The 16,408-nt window shown below is 31.9% G+C and overlaps 1 protein-coding gene across 1 annotated transcript in view; it reads right to left on the bottom strand.

The window, feature by feature from the left end:
* Positions 1–3,327: 3,327 nt before the first annotated feature.
* The window catches only part of mbc (dedicator of cytokinesis protein myoblast city), an 80,760-nt gene continuing 67,679 nt past the window's right edge, over positions 3,328–16,408 (bottom strand). The window contains exons 26-38 of the mRNA XM_090115454.1: positions 15,713–15,961; positions 15,156–15,291; positions 14,053–14,196; positions 13,513–13,614; positions 12,743–12,907; positions 11,765–11,914; positions 10,879–10,985; positions 10,059–10,189; positions 9,705–9,749; positions 9,483–9,534; positions 8,913–9,092; positions 7,996–8,098; positions 3,328–5,331 (exon numbers count right to left, since the gene is read on the bottom strand). Coding sequence (XP_089971580.1) covers positions 5,072–5,331; positions 7,996–8,098; positions 8,913–9,092; positions 9,483–9,534; positions 9,705–9,749; positions 10,059–10,189; positions 10,879–10,985; positions 11,765–11,914; positions 12,743–12,907; positions 13,513–13,614; positions 14,053–14,196; positions 15,156–15,291; positions 15,713–15,961 — 1,824 coding nt within the window. The 3' untranslated portion in view covers positions 3,328–5,071. The remainder of the gene's footprint in view (positions 5,332–7,995; positions 8,099–8,912; positions 9,093–9,482; positions 9,535–9,704; positions 9,750–10,058; positions 10,190–10,878; positions 10,986–11,764; positions 11,915–12,742; positions 12,908–13,512; positions 13,615–14,052; positions 14,197–15,155; positions 15,292–15,712; positions 15,962–16,408) is intronic.

Here is a 16,408-nt window from a genome sequence, read left to right on the forward strand (position 1 = left end):
GCGAACACGAACACGATCACGAACACGAACTCTCAAATTAAAATTCAAATTCAAATTCAAATTCAAATTGAAATCACAAATTATGTACTACTAACTACTAACTACAATTATGATTAATAATTTGACATTTATTAATGGCCAGCTACCTAAATAAAAAGGTTATAGTTATTATTGATTAAGGGCCGATTTTTCAATCCCGAGATAAACAGTCTAATAACTACCCCTCGAATAGATTTATTCAATTATTTATCTAACTCATAACGGCTCGCCTATTTTTCAATCGTGATTTATTTGATGAATAACTATCTGACCAAATATTTCCATATTGGCAGCTCTGCTCTCGGAGTGGTGAAACAAACATATTAAATTAGTCAGGTTAGAGCGGGATAGAGTCAACTCTTGCAATTTGTCAACAACCGTCATTATGACTCACGTCAGGAGTGCCTTTTAAGTTTGTCTTGTATTGCTCTTGTCTTCTATGATTGTTGATTGTTGTTTTGATTCGAGTAAAGAGTTTGGTTAAATTTGTGTTTCAATTTATATATTTTACGATGGAAACGACATACTTAAAGGCAGCGTTCGGCAAATTTTCAATGGCATGGTCATCAGTACTATCAAAAACATCAATTTCAATATTATGATTTTAATTGATAATAATTATATAGAAAGAGGTTTAATTGTTAATAATTCTACGCTCTATGTTATGACATACGAAAATATCCCAAATTTGACGCGTCAGTTGTCAACTCAAACGCCTAACCGTCGAATAGCGCGCTATCTGGCCGTTGGAGCGGCAAATAGATTTATTCCTCAAACAACGTAGTTATTGGATAGATAAGTCCTATTCGTCTATTGAAAAATTGAATATTTTGTTAACTGAAGAATAAAGTCTATCTAGCTGTTTATCTGGGCATTGCAAAATCGGCCCTTAATTTATTTGGTCATTCTATAAAATAAAAACATATTTTACTTAGGGCCGATTTTTCAATGCCCAGATAAACAGCTAGATAGACTTTATTCTTCAGTTAACAAAATATTCAATTTTTCAATAGACGAATAGGACTTATCTATTGAATAACTACGTTGTTTGAGGAATAAATCTATTTGCCGCTCCAACGGCCAGATAGCGCGCTATTCGACGGTTAGGCGTTTGAGTTGACAACTGACGCGTCAAATTTGGGATATTTTCGTATGTCATAACATAGAGCGTAGAATTATTAACAATTAAACCTCTTTCTATATAATTATTATCAATTAAAATCATATTAAAATTGATGTTTTTGATAGTACTGATGACCATGCCATTGAAAATTTGCCGAACGCTGCCTTTAAGTATGTCGTTTCCATCGTAAAATATATAAATTGAAACACAAATTTAACCAAACTCTTTACTCGAATCAAAACAACAATCAACAATCATAGAAGACAAGAGCAATACAAGACAAACTTAAAATGCACTCCTGACGTGAGTCATAATGACGGTTGTTGACAAATTGCAAGAGTTGACTCTATCCCGCTCTAACCTGACTAATTTAATATGTTTGTTTCGCCACTCCGAGAGCAGAGCTGCCAATATGGAAATATTTGGTCAGATAGTTATTCATCAAATAGATCACGATTGAAAAATAGGCGAGCAGTTATGAGTTAGATAAATAATTGAATAAATCTATTCGAGGGGTAGTTATTAGACTGTTTATCTCGGGATTGAAAAATCAGCCCTAAGATGTGTGTTAAAAAAAGTTAAGTTTTGCTTCTGATTTTTATAGCATTTGAATTTAATAAAACTAAAAATGAAAATTAATAAACATTCATTCGTATGTGGTATTAATCTATATATTTGACTATTTTACTTCTGACAACACTGACATCTCTGCTTGATAAGACCGGTAGTGAACGAATTATTTTTTTTTTTCAAAGATTTGTTTTCCCATAGAATCAGAAGTCAATATTTTACAAATAATTATTAAAATTAACATAATGAATTTTAAATATAATATTATGATTTCTGTAACAGTTAGGCCCAGTTTCGCCATTCTCCTTTCGATATTCGAGAATTTTGTAGTAAAATAGTTCCGGCGATTGATCTTTTCCATAGTCCTTTTTGTATGAATCAATCAAAGACACAAATTGAACCAACTCATTACCAAGACTAGGCTCTAAATCATCCGTATACACTTTCACCAATGCCTCTGCTGCAGCGTGCAAATTTTCACGGAATCGAATACCCAACCTCCGAGGTTGCGGGCAAGTACCACCCCACTGAACCATTGAGCTATTGGGGTACTCCCTCAAGATGGGTAGTAAATTGGAAGTGCTTATCAGGGCCATTTGAGATTTTGATATTTCACTGATTGCCTGATTAGAGTGAACAAATATAGATCAATGATTTCTGTTAATATTTAAGATTAATATAATCAAATAATCATGTACTGTAGGCTGTAGGTAAAGGTAAAAGTGAAAAAAAAAAAATCAAACGAAAAGATGTTTACTAGTTTTACTAGTTGGAATTTGAAAGATTTTTTTTTCCGAAGTCTCTATTGTGGGGGCCCCCTGCTTGTGGAGGCCCCGGGCCTTCGCCCCGTTTGCCCTCCCCTAAATCCGGCCCTGCAAACATCCTTTTACATGTTAGCAAAAGTTATTCAAGTAGGTATGCGATTTTTCATCAATTTGTTTTTCGAAAACTACAGATTTTTTTTTCAAATTATCGCCTATTTTTTTTATCGGGGTTTGGGGGCCCTTTTAACCTCGGGGCCCTGGGCTGCAGCCCATAAAGCCCATGGGTAGATCCGGCCCTGGCTGGCTAGGTATATTATTACCTATATCATCATGCTTAGGCCAACAGGAGCGGAACACTGCGAGTCAAACCGCGGGGCACAGCTAGTATACTCAATACAAACATTTTAAGAAGGAAACATTGCATTTGTTTGTTATGGTTTAACTCTAAAAAGCTATATTTCCTTGCACCAGGAAGGCTTATGAACAAAATTGTTATGAGGTAGGTGTACTAAAAAATTAAATACCTGTATTCAAAATTTATTGAATGTTTAACATGCACACTGAGGATAAAACAATTCTTTAATCGTGTTCTGTAAAATCATGTTAATAGTCTGTGATCGATCTGATGATGTAGATATCAATCCATTGATTATAAAGAGCAAACAAAAATTATTGCTAAAATAAGTAGATATGTACCTAGATACTACCTACGTTCTGCAAAATAAATATTTCACTTGTATCAAATACTTAAACAAAAGGATAGGAAAATGAGAAATAAAAAACAAAAATCATCATAATATTTTATTACATAATTATGTAACACTTAAAATAAACAAAATGAGTTTAAATTATTACACGAGTATATTTCAAAATGATCAATTGCTTATCATGATATATTTGTCATTATTACACTTACTGTCAATAATAAAGAAACACTTAAATCAATATAATTATTTTGTTCTACTTGAAAATTCCGATGAAAATCATAAATTACCATTCATTACATGAAATATTATGTTCTATATTATATTTGTATTATAATCAATTAATATCATGATGTAATACGTTTTAAGTTAAAAACGCAATATCATTATTCATCCTTTAAAATTTTAATATGAATCAAATACTATATTATGTGATCATATTAAAATTAAAAGACATGAAAAATAAAAATGTTTTTTGTGTCTAATTAAATAAATGGATTACAAAATGTGGTAACATTACTCGTACAACATAACTTTCTTACATTGGAATGAGACTATGTACCTATTTACATTGAACATAAATAAAATCTTAACTATTGCATGTATTACATTTATATTGTAAAGCAGAGGTTTTGTACCAAGGCACATTTGTCATTATTCTGTTATTCATCAGTTGTCTACAAACATTCGAAAAATCTAGTTATTTGATATTAATCACAATATAACGCATGAAGTCTAATTCTACTCACATGTGAATGTGCAAACAAATTTAATAATGAAATTCGTGTACAACTATCTCTATTATGTGAATTTCACTTATCATTCAACACATTTTACAAGTCATACTAAGATTCACAATAAATATACTATTCATTTATTATGTTAATCAATTTCACGTACATAAAATAGGGTCAATAAAATATAATTCCTATATATTTTAATTTATTATGACACATATCTGGTAATATCGCTTTGGAACAATGGCATTTCGTTTAAATATTATCACAATATTAAATATTATTCTTATGTTACAATTTCGGTGGCCTGCAGTGTAAAGTATGAGCAATCTTGTATAATCTAATAAAAAATATATTTTATCGTCCGTTTACAAGTGACTACAACACTACGTTAAACGTTTGACTAAATATTAAAATATTTTTTAACATGGAAGACCTTCTTTAATAAAATTTTACTACAGTTTTCGTAAAACAACGAGATGATTCTAATACTTTTTCATTTAAAATCTTTAGTAGTTTTAACAATATGTAATAAATTATTTATTTAATCTTTGACTATGTTAATTATTAACATAAGATACTATGTAGTTAGTTAGAATATCAAATAGTGTTTTATTTTTTTACTAAATTGTAAGTGAATACAGAATACAGTCATATATAAAACGTTATCAATCGAAAAAGTCCTTTTATTTGAACAAAATGCTCTTTCAATACTTAAGTGGGGATATTTTCTTTAAGCAGTAAAATTTTCACAGATCAAAATATTTTACGTACAAAATTATAAAAATAGTTTCAATGTAACTTTACGTAGTTACCTACTTGTATGGGAAAGTTATTAAAAAAGAATATCTTGATTTATTTAATCTAACTGTAACATACATATTACAATTTACATTAAAATCTACAAAATTGAAACAACAAAAACATTGGTAAGCCAAAAAATCTAACTGTAACGTTTTACATATTTTACTTAATATTACATATTTCGTATAAATTATTATGTCGCTTCAAGAATAAATTGAATTTAATCGGTCACGAAAAAATTGCTCTACAAATTTGGATAAAACATGATATACTTATCTTTAGTTAACATTTACTGTTTCAACCACACAATAAAAATAAATAATAATTTAATTAAGCATTTGTCTGATTTCGTTTCTTCGGCGGTGGTGTAGGCGCTTTCTCATTGGCCGGCGGTAGTTCACACGTATTCCTTCTTTTTGATTGGTATAAATATGAATTCCTTGGTGACAGTACTAAATCATAATTATATCTAGTGGGTAGCGGGTTCGATTCTAGGTTATTATTCTCACTGTCTAGATCTAGACTTCTGTGCGATTGTTTTATCGGCAGCGGCGGCGGCTCTTCCTCATCTTGGTTTGAGTCAGTGGTTCCTGTATTGTATTGTGACTTTAGTTCTGTTTTTCAACCGATTTAAAACGCGCTTTAAATCTAGAAGCTATATGAAAAACGCGTTTAAAATCCGTTGTCAAGTTAGTCATGTCACCGAAATAACGGATTCAAAACACGCTTTATATTAATTCGATGTGTGATACTTTTAATGGAGAAATAAAACGCGTTAAAAATCTTATTCTGATGTTAGTAGTGTTTTACAATCCCTTTCTTAAGTTAGTGGCATAGTCATCCAAACATTCCATAAAGTATATCGTTCTTAACGGATTTAAAACGCGATTTAAATCTCGTGTTAAGGCAACATAAAAATTGCGCTTAAAATCCATTACTAAAGTTAGTCACACAAACTCTAAAGTGATGCTTGAACATGCTTCTTGCATGAACCTCAAGGGCAATTTAATATTGAACAGAGTTTAGGTAAAAGGTTAAATAAAAATCTCTGCCGTATTCATAATTATTAATTTATTTAAGTGCATCAATACCAACTGCGTTAACATTGTTAGTTTAGTTATCCAAATACCAATTTTAACTATTGACGGAATCTTAAGGCAAAGTATTTCTCATACAATCTATAAAATATAACTTTTAAACAGGGTTATCAGTTATCACATTTTTAATTTTAAATAATCAAATTATGCATTGACAACCCTGGAACTTCCAGAAAATTCTTCTGCCACGTTCTAGTCTATTTCTTGTCTAATTATTATTGTACGTATTAGTACTGTGCTTCAAAATTCCATCTTTTGTTTCCAATAATATGAAATGCATTACATACCTACAATTTACTTAAAATTGGAAAATATTATGAAATAGGCACTAAAGGTCCGTTTCTAACTGTCTCAAACGTTTATAGGGTTTTATATTCTGTTTAAATGTCAAAAAGGAAGTATCCTTAGGGATTTAATCATCCGATTAATAATACAGGAAGTTTCCACATCTGATCTCTATTTTTTCTAATTTTAAATTGTAAAATAGTATAACTTTTTAGTTTTATATGGGCACAAAGAAACGAACCTTTACCTACTCCTAATAGTTATAATGTTACATGCGTTTAGTATAATGCATCGCGAGCGAAGCGGTAAAGTTAGTACAGTTATCATGCAAGTGAAAATGAGCCATATAATAGATGCATTAAGGTCCAATTTGACGTTGTTTTTGTAACATATAAATATAATGTAAAATTGTTAAATATAATTCAAAACTAATAAACTTAATATGATTTAATAAACTGTTATTGGAATTGTATTTTTAATATTTACCAGCCAACGGTTAGCTTTTTCAACTACATACTACTATTCGAACTTCACAATGTATCAAATTAAGGAAAGTATTAAATTTTCTACCGTATACTTTTCCAAAAGAATTGGAAAATAAATATTTCTTAACATAAAAAGGGTAATATTATATTGCACTATGAAATTAAAGAAATAACATTCGCGTATATTATCTTGCACATAACTACCAAGATGTTATAATTACATCTATACAAATAAATGTTGCGTGGTTTTATGAAACCACGGTAAAAGTGAAACTGTTCGAACGGTTCCGAACACTGCTTTGTGTAGCGCATGTCGCGTGACGGTCGGCTGCCGAGTAGGTATACCTACTCGGCAGCCGCGATACAACCGACATGCGCTACACAGACCAAAAAGTTTGAGACGATGTAATAAAAGTTTCACTTTAAAATTGAGTAACGTCATTCATACACTCAAGACACCATGCTATCATGCTTTCTAATTTTAACAATAATTGTATTTTAATACGAATTAATATTGAAAAAAAAAAAATGTAAAATTGCTACTTCTAGAAATGGACACAGGTTGTGAATTATATTTAAACTATTATTAAATTGAATATAGTCTATGTAGAGGTTTTTCTGAATAAATATTATTCTGAAAAAAAGAACAATCAGTAAAAAACATTTGTGTACATATATTTGTTGAAACGATTTCACAGCCCACTTTGTACTATAATTAAACTACTAATACAAAAATAAACATCCACTGTCCCTTTGTTTTAAGTTATTAATGTAGAATGTTATGTACATATATAAATACCACCAAAAACAAGTAAATTATTAAATTTTAAACTAAATTAAAGAATCATAAAATACATAAACATACATATATCAATAAATAGTCCTTCTTAAACCTAAACACCATGTGGTCCATTGAAATGTTACATGAGCTTTGCATTTAATAGAACACGCAATTTTATTTTTGGGACATGTGGAGGGGTCTACAAAAACTTCACCCAAAGTTTATGTGTTGCATTACTATAGAAAGACAGATGGAAATGAACAAGTAACATTGTACGAATTTAACAAAAATATTTTAAGAATACGATTAAAATTAATATAAAATGATAAAACCAAGTTAAACATTTCGTTTAGATCGGATGCTTATGAGCATTTAAGAACCCGGTCAACTTAAGCGTCCTCTACAGCGTTAAAAATGAAATAAAGAAAAATACAGAGATAAACTTGGGGTTAAGCTTCTATCGACGCCTTCACATGCCCCAAAAATTGTCCTCTATTAAATGCGACTCTCTTAAATTGTAGCATTTCATAAATAAATAGCACACACACCAAACAACAACCTAAAACAACATGCACAATCACAACCGCGAGCCAAGATGGCGGTTACCTAGCGAGTCCCGGTTGGACGGCGGTTCGGATGACGTCACGAGACTCGTCCGCTGCGACAGTCGCCGCTCGACCTCCGCGCGGAGCGGACGCTCCGTCACCAGCTGATTGAGTTATTTTCAACTTAGATTCGATACTTTTGTGTATATAAACTAAGTTTTATGACTGTTTTTTTACTAAATATAAATAACAAATATGTGCTTTCTTTTTAAGTTTTTATTCAACTACCCACATTTCATCCTATAAGGGTTTAAATAATATTAAAAGCTACTATATGCTACATAAATGTGTTAATTATTATTTTGTCATGGTCAGCTTTCGCAAAAGCCAAATATAAATACATAAACAGATTAAGTACGAAATAATTATTTAAAAGGCAATACTAAGCATTAAAATGAAATACAATACTATAAAAATAGTTCAGCATTTTACAGTATTTGATAACATCGATTAACAAGCTCAAAGCAATTGGCTTCTAAACAATTATTTGAAGAAATACGGGTTATTATAAATAAGAAGCCACCAATATCTATTGAATGCTTAGTCAGTATCAAATGAAAAAACAAGACAACAAAACATTAAATACTAGTAATTTATATATCAGGAATATTTTACTTCTGTTTTATGTTTGAGTATTTGTTTCTTCATATTTTTTCACAATATTAATGTGAGAGAAACAAGTGAGTTCTGCATAACATGTTGACGAAATGGACACTAAAGCATTAAGCTTATAAGCTGGATGTTATTATTATGTGGCGAGATTGTATCGAGGCTCGACGAACTAATACTGTTGTTACGCTCTAATTTATTTGTTTTGTGTCGTACTAAAAAATATTAAAATTTTCTTTTACTTCTATAAGCAACATGTACAATTAATTTTGTAAACAAATACTATTAAAACATTCTAAGCTATCTCACCTCTTGTCTCAACTCTCTGAGCGGCGACACTGTTGTATCGAGGCTCGACGAACTAATACTGTTGTTGTTGAACGCACTAGCTATGGCTGTGTTGATTGCGCTGTTGATCGCACTGTTGACGCCGTTCGTTGTTGCTGTTGTGTACCACTGGCTTCCACTTGATTGGATGCTCACTTCGCTCTGGAATTTTTATGGTAACATAATATTGTGATATTTTTTTAGTAGACAAAAATGGGGACAGATTTTGTTTTTATTCTGTACTAGCTAGTCGGAAAAGCCAAAAGCCGCATAGTTCCCGTTTCCGTACGATTTTCTGTATAATACTATGCGTTGTGTTAATCTTAGTTAGCCACATTTCATAAAAATCGGTTCAGCAGTTTTTACGTGAAGGAGTAACAAACAAACAAACTTTCGCATATATAACATTAAGTTAGCTAGTATTAGAGTAAAAAGGGACTTAAATCCTTATTCATAGTAGAATTAACACAACAAACATTCTGTTTTATACAAAAGTAATCCGAACATTTTGTCTAGAATTAAACAATTATATGTAAAAATAATTATATTTACCTTCCTACTTCTTTTCTTATGCCTCGGTGTTAGAGTTCCACTACTGCTATTTCTGTAAATAATAAATTATTGTGTATCGTGTATTTACATTTAAATCTGTAAATGTAAATACACGGCATTAATTATTTTAAAACCCATTTTACTTTATTTGGTTAGAAAATATTCTAATAAATGTAGATAAAAGTCTGTTTTTTAGTATTGAACACTTGGTACACAACATACCTTGTCCAATTGATAGCTGATATGAATTTCGACTTCGACGGTGTACTGGAAAGGAAAATATATCGATTAAAGCGATATAACGATATAACGATGTAACTACAAGGCTTATTTCGCCACTTACAAGTAATGTCTCTAATAGCCTTTTTACTTTTCCAAAGATTTGTAATTTTAACCGAGCGAAAAGAAAAATTATTTAAAAATATCCCTGTATGTAACCATTCCAATCTGATATATTTTTTTTTAATAAATACGTTTGTACTTAGAAATACATTACATCTTTATATTTAAAAAAATTGAGGGTACTTGTAAAAGAATACAAAAAAATCACACCTAGTATATAGATATTATACTCACTCAGTCCCCGTAGATATATCAGATATCCTGTTGTTTGTCAGACTGCGTGTCTCTATATCTGTACTGTCACGAGAATTCACTCGCAATTGAACGTCAGAGGACGCTTCGCTTGTCGCGTCGAATTCTATCGTCTGGAAAAGCTTTTATTAGTTATAAAGAACTTTATTTTATTGTAAAACTAACTAACCGCCCGCGGCTTCGCCCGTTTTGTCTAAAACCTAATAAATTATATACTAAAACCTTCCTCTTGAATCAATCTATCTATTAAAAAAAAACCGCATCAAAATCCGTTGCGTAGTTTTAAATATTTAAGCATACATAGGGACATAGGGACAGAAAAAGCGACTTTGTTTTATACTATGTAGTGATGCTGAAATAATTTTCTCAATGTAAAAACGCTTTTACCAAAACATGGCCCTAGAACAATTAAAATTGACCCAACATAGTACATTATAAAATTTAAAACAACAGAGCAAATACAAAGGTTCTTGCTGGCTTCTCTGTAGAAAAGGCTTACCGAGCCGGTGACGATTCAAAAGTGCTTCTAAAATAAGTCTAATTGAATAAATAAATAAATATTTCAGGCCAATTTTCACACACGGCACGATCACTCGATCTCATACTAAGCTTTCGCTTGTGTTATGGAAACCAAATGGCTGATAAACGTACATATATAATTTTAAATAAATACTTATTTAGATAATTAACACCCAGACACAGAGCAAACATCTATGTTCATCACACAAATATTTGCCCCGGGTGGGAATCGAACCCACGACCACGAATAAATGTTTAATTATGTTTCTAAATCTCCACTTACCCTCAAACCGAAGCCTTGTTGCACTTTCTGTTGGTGATCGTGGAATCTCTCCACGAGTAACGCGTGCATTTTCTTATCTGGTTCTCTAGATGCGTGGACTTCCAAACCTGAAGAAATATTAGTTTTAAATGATAAATGATAAGGCAGGTGATTTATATTTAGTTATATAAGTTCTGGGCATTAGTATTATCCAGTTATTAAACCCTTAAGAAACATAATTTGATATAAAAAAAAGAGTTTTAAAACATTGATGCGGTAGCAATACATTTTTAATAGATTTCTGATAAAATAAATCATTTTAAATTTTTAACCTCAATTAGTTCTTAGTGATTCTCTATTTTATAAAAATATATATTAGTATATATGTAATTTAAATTAACAATACTGGCTAAGTCTGGAGAGGAAGGCGTCGATCGTCTCTAGCACAGGTATATTCCTAGTTGAGGCGATCGTCGTGTCTAAATTGTTTTTGTTTGTATGTATTGTTTCTAAATAAATGATTTTTATTTATTTATATTTATTTATTTTTTATAATGTAGATTTTTGGTAAAAAATATGAGTAATTACTCTGAATTTATAAAATTACACGCTTTATGGAGTTCCTATAATTTTCCAACCTGATCCTAACATACATACCTAGTTTGGGGGTCAAAAACTTCCATACAACAATATGTAAAAAGTTTTGTCAATGAAGAATTTTATTTATTAAGCTATTGCATAGCTTCTAGCGCGGGCCTTGAGCGCGGGGACCGAATCCAGGAAACCTCACGCTCCCCACTCCGACGGGCGCGGAGGTGTGGCTTGAAGGCATAGCATGCAATAGCTTTACCGCGGCAGTCCCCGAGTGTCACACGTCTTTTTTTTATTTATTTAATTAAGAACTTACCTAATTTAAGTAATGGCAACTGTTCTGCAATAAGATCCTTCAGCCTCTGCAACAGATCCACGTGTTCCGGGTGTCGAGTGGAATACTGCGGTGTGAAAAACGCACGTTCGTAGTTTATTAGACCGCCTTGAACACGTGGGTCTAGGATACCTGCGTTTTATGAATGGTAAGTGTAAGATTTTTGAAGTGAAAACTTCTTTAGCGGCGTTGGGTATAAAATCTTAAACTCGCGTCAGGACACGTAACCTGATCGAAAAAGCGTAAGACGGATTTTTTTTAGCTCTTATATTCCATGCGTAAGACGGATACCATTCCAAAATATCAAACATGCTGAACGTTAATAATCAAGTTTTCACTTGTGCCGGCACTCCCGGAGTGCAACCCGTCTATTTTTTTTATTCAACGAAGTAATTTCATGTTTGATGTCATCTATACTAATATTATAAAGCTAGAGAGTTTGTTTGTTTGAACGCACTAATCTACTACTGGTCCGATTTGAAACATTCTTTCAGTGTTAGATAGCCCATTCATCGAGGAAGACTATAGGCTATATATCATCACGCTAAGACCAATAGGAGCGGGGCAGTCCTTAAATAAAATAGAGTAAGTTTTACATTTCATAAAGACGGAATCGACTCCCAAACCCAGAAGAACTTTTTATCTATATACTATAGCACAGCATCTAACAAAATATGCCTTTCAACTAACGATGCGATGTCATTCGTAATATGTGATGTGAAGTTATGCGATATATATCATTATACTATGTATTAGATTTAGATGCAAGTATAAAATTATATCACTGCATAGTATAAAATAAAATCGCTTTACAAGTCCAAGCCGTTTTCCTTTGTGTGTCTGTATGCTTAGATCTTTAAAATTACGTAACAGATTTTGATGATCATAACTTTCAACTAAAAAAAAACTCTTTTACAATCAAAGAAAAAACATACAATTTATAATTAAAATTAATCTCACCTTGTAGCCTCATAGTAAGCGGGTGTAATATCACATTAGGTGATTTACTCTCAAGTATGACCCGTTTCAATTGCCTATTTGTATTGGACATAGTTTCTACCGCCACTTCGAGCGGTGAAATTAAATATGTCCGTGAATCTACCACCGGAAACCATCTTAGTATTCCTGAAATACAAAAATTAAAAGTTAACAATAAATCGGTATAGGTTTTAATGGAAAGTATCTTTAACATCATTTTTAGGTTATAATTTCCTGGATTTCGTAGCAGTTAAGCTATTGCATAGCTTCTATCGCGGGCCTTGAGCGCGGGGACCGAATCGAGAAATTCCGTAACGAAAAACCTCACGCTCCCCACGGGGACGGGCGCGGAGGTGTGGCTTGAAGGCATAGCATGCAATAGCTTTACCGCGGTAGTCCCCGAGTGTCACACGTCTTTTTTATTATTAATTCTTGCTCTAGCTAACCAATAGCGTAGCAGTACAAAAATTCCCCTTATTACAAACTAGCTTTTCGCCCGCGTTTTCAAAGAAAAACCCACATAGTTCCCGTTCCCGTGGGATTTCCGGGATAACACCTATCCTTTGTGTTAATACAAGTTACCCTTTATATGTGTGCTAAATTTCATTATAATCGGTTCAGTAGTTTATGCGTGAAAACCATACATACAAACCTTTCCTCTTTATAATATAAGTATAGATGGATCAATCAAATACAATATTTAATAATTTATATTTTTACAGCATTAAATGCAGTATAATATAAAATCTTACCAGGTAAAGGATCACTAATCTCGAGTTCAGTCCTCTCCAACCATCTGGTAGCAAATTCATTAGTTCCCGATACATCATTACTGGAAACGTTTATTGCGTCTTCTGTAAAAGATATTTAAAACGAAATGAAATAAAAATATTTCTACAATATTATGTGTTATACATTTTCAAATATAGATATGACAAAAATAATTACGCATATTGCATTAAAAGTAAGCAGAAAATATTTTTATAACATAAGTTAGGTTATTGAGATGAAGTCTATCGTTTATTTTAAAAATACCATTTAATATTCAGGAGGAGATGGAATAGTGGAATGAAAAGGTTTATGTAAAAAACAATTCTTAGACTTTGGTACAAACATCTGTAATTCTATACAGTTTTAAAGAACCTTAATGTAAATTAAAAATAACTAAATATAACAGGGTCAAAGAATAGTGTCCCTATAAACACATAGAAAGAGTACAATTAACTTTACAACACTTTTTTTTTTAAACAATTACTACAACATATTATTAATAGTAAAAACTAAAAACTCACCATTCCTATGTATAGGCCGAGAATAAATAAACTTATTGACATTATTATTTTCGTAATACTGCAATATTCGTTCGTCAATCTGTTTGTCAGCGAGGTGCGCCCATTTTTCCGAGATCACTGGCGTTACCGCGTTTATTTGTAAATCTGTTTTTGCGGTTAAGGATATAGAAAATGGGAAATATTTTGAAAATATACGACATTAACAGCGATTTTATGTTTATTTAGAAGAATGTACAAAAACTTGAAAAAAAGGGGTAAATGTTTGATTTGAGAAGTGGAGAAATTGTTCAAAAAATTGGCGTCTTAAAAAACTAGGACTAATTTAAGCAATTTACTGTTTTCAAAGTTTACCAGATAATTTATTTTTTTTAAATTGGTGTTCTGGAACATTTTCTTCCAATATGCCAAATATATTATGTCACTTGTAATTAATTAAATTTAACAAAGACTATAAAATTTTTATTTAAAATCCAATAAAATGAAAGCAAGATAATCTTCTATCTCTCTTTTTATTAAAAACCGGCCAAGTGCGAGTCGGGCTCGCGCACAAAGGGTTCCGTAGCAGCAAATATAATAAATTACAGTTAAATCAACCTATCTCAAAAACTATAAGAGATACTTTGATCAAACCAAAAATCGTTGAAAGAGTTAATTAGCATGCATCACCTCTATTTTTTTTAGAATTTTATACCCCGTAGTTATAAAAATAGAGGGGGGGGGACATACTTTTTACGACTTTGAGAGCTGATATCTCAAAAACCGTTCACTTTAAGAAAAATGTTTTTTAGAAAACTTTATATCATTTTAAAAGACCTTTCCATTGATACCCCACACGGGTATGTACATCGAAAAAAAAAATTTCATCCCTCAGTTACATGTATGGGGGGCCCCACCCCCAATTCTTTTTTTTACTATTTAGTGTCATATTTTTGTAGCGGTTCATACAACACATATTCCCATCAAATTTCATCACTGTAGTACTTATAGTTTCCGAGTAAATCGGCTGTGACAGACGGACAGACGGACAGACGGACAGACGGACATGACGAAACTATAAGGGTTCCGTTTTTGCCATTTTGGCTACGGAACCCTAAAAAGGATACATTGTCCATCTGACTCTGTTATATCCTCTCCCGGCTCGTCCAATTTTAATAAAACTTCAGCCTCCGGCCATTCATCCAACATTCTTTCTTTGAAATTGTGTAACATGTCACACTCGTTACCTCGATATACGAAACCCTGTTAAATTATAATAAGTAATTAAAATTTTAAAAGAATAGAAAAAAAATCGATCACTGGGCGGGATTCGAACCCGCGTCTTTTGCCTATTCGATTATCAAATATTATCAAACAAATGTACCTTAATGACTGAAGAGTATCGAACGGTTTTCCAGGAAATTTTCTCTTTAAAAACATAAAACAAGATAGCTAGAATTGGTATATAATTCAGAGCAAATTATAGTGAAAGTGGCAAATTGAAATTTATAAATGCTCAAATTTTACGTTACATCAATAATTGGCAGTTTGTAAATTAACTTCAGGAAAACAGAAATTGCTAATATTCTGCCTCCATCTTAATTTAGTTTCTCCAATTAACTATTTGTTAAATTATGTCTGTTAATTTAACAAAAAGAGAAAAATCTACCTTTATCATAATTACCTTAGAATTCAACAGATGCGGCGGGAACCCTTTACCCAAATACCGGACCCTAAAGTACGAATTCGGCAACCTAGTCTGGTGCAATGTAGCTCTATACAACGACGCTAAAGACTCGTGTAAATCAGCCAACGCCGTGTAATCTAATGCAGTGTGTTCGTGAACTTGAACTAGCTCCTTGACTACTTCAACCGCGGCTTCCCATTGCCGACCGGACTCTAGGAGACGCGCCATTTCTTCGTAGAGGTATATCTGTGAATGGGATAGATAATCTTTGAAGGGAATATTTTTGTTTGTTACGATTTAACTGGAAAAGTACTCGATCAATTCTGGTAGATAAAAATTCTGTTTGATCTCTGTTAAATTCGATTTTATATTGGGGCAAGTGGATAACTATCTAAATATACAAAATAGAAATATCTATTTGTAAGTTTGTACAATATAAATAACTATATGTATTTTCGGTATAATATTTTTATGAATTTAAATATTTATATAAGATGAAAATATTGTCTTGAAGTGACGATTTGTAGATAATACGTGTACACAATAGTTTATGTTTGTAGTTATATGCATGCATTTGTGCGTGTAGCAACGTATGCGTAATGTTAATGTAACGAAGTGCGTGCGTGTACGTGCTTGTATGTGTGTAGTGTCACGCCACGAAATGTATACGTACTGGTGTACGTACGTGTGTGT

Source organism: Colias eurytheme, chromosome 23, assembly GCF_061535395.1.
Source record: "Colias eurytheme isolate Ceu_HAF_F1 chromosome 23, ilColEury1 Martin Lab GWU primary, whole genome shotgun sequence".
Classification (NCBI taxonomy): Eukaryota; Metazoa; Arthropoda; class Insecta; order Lepidoptera; family Pieridae; genus Colias; species Colias eurytheme.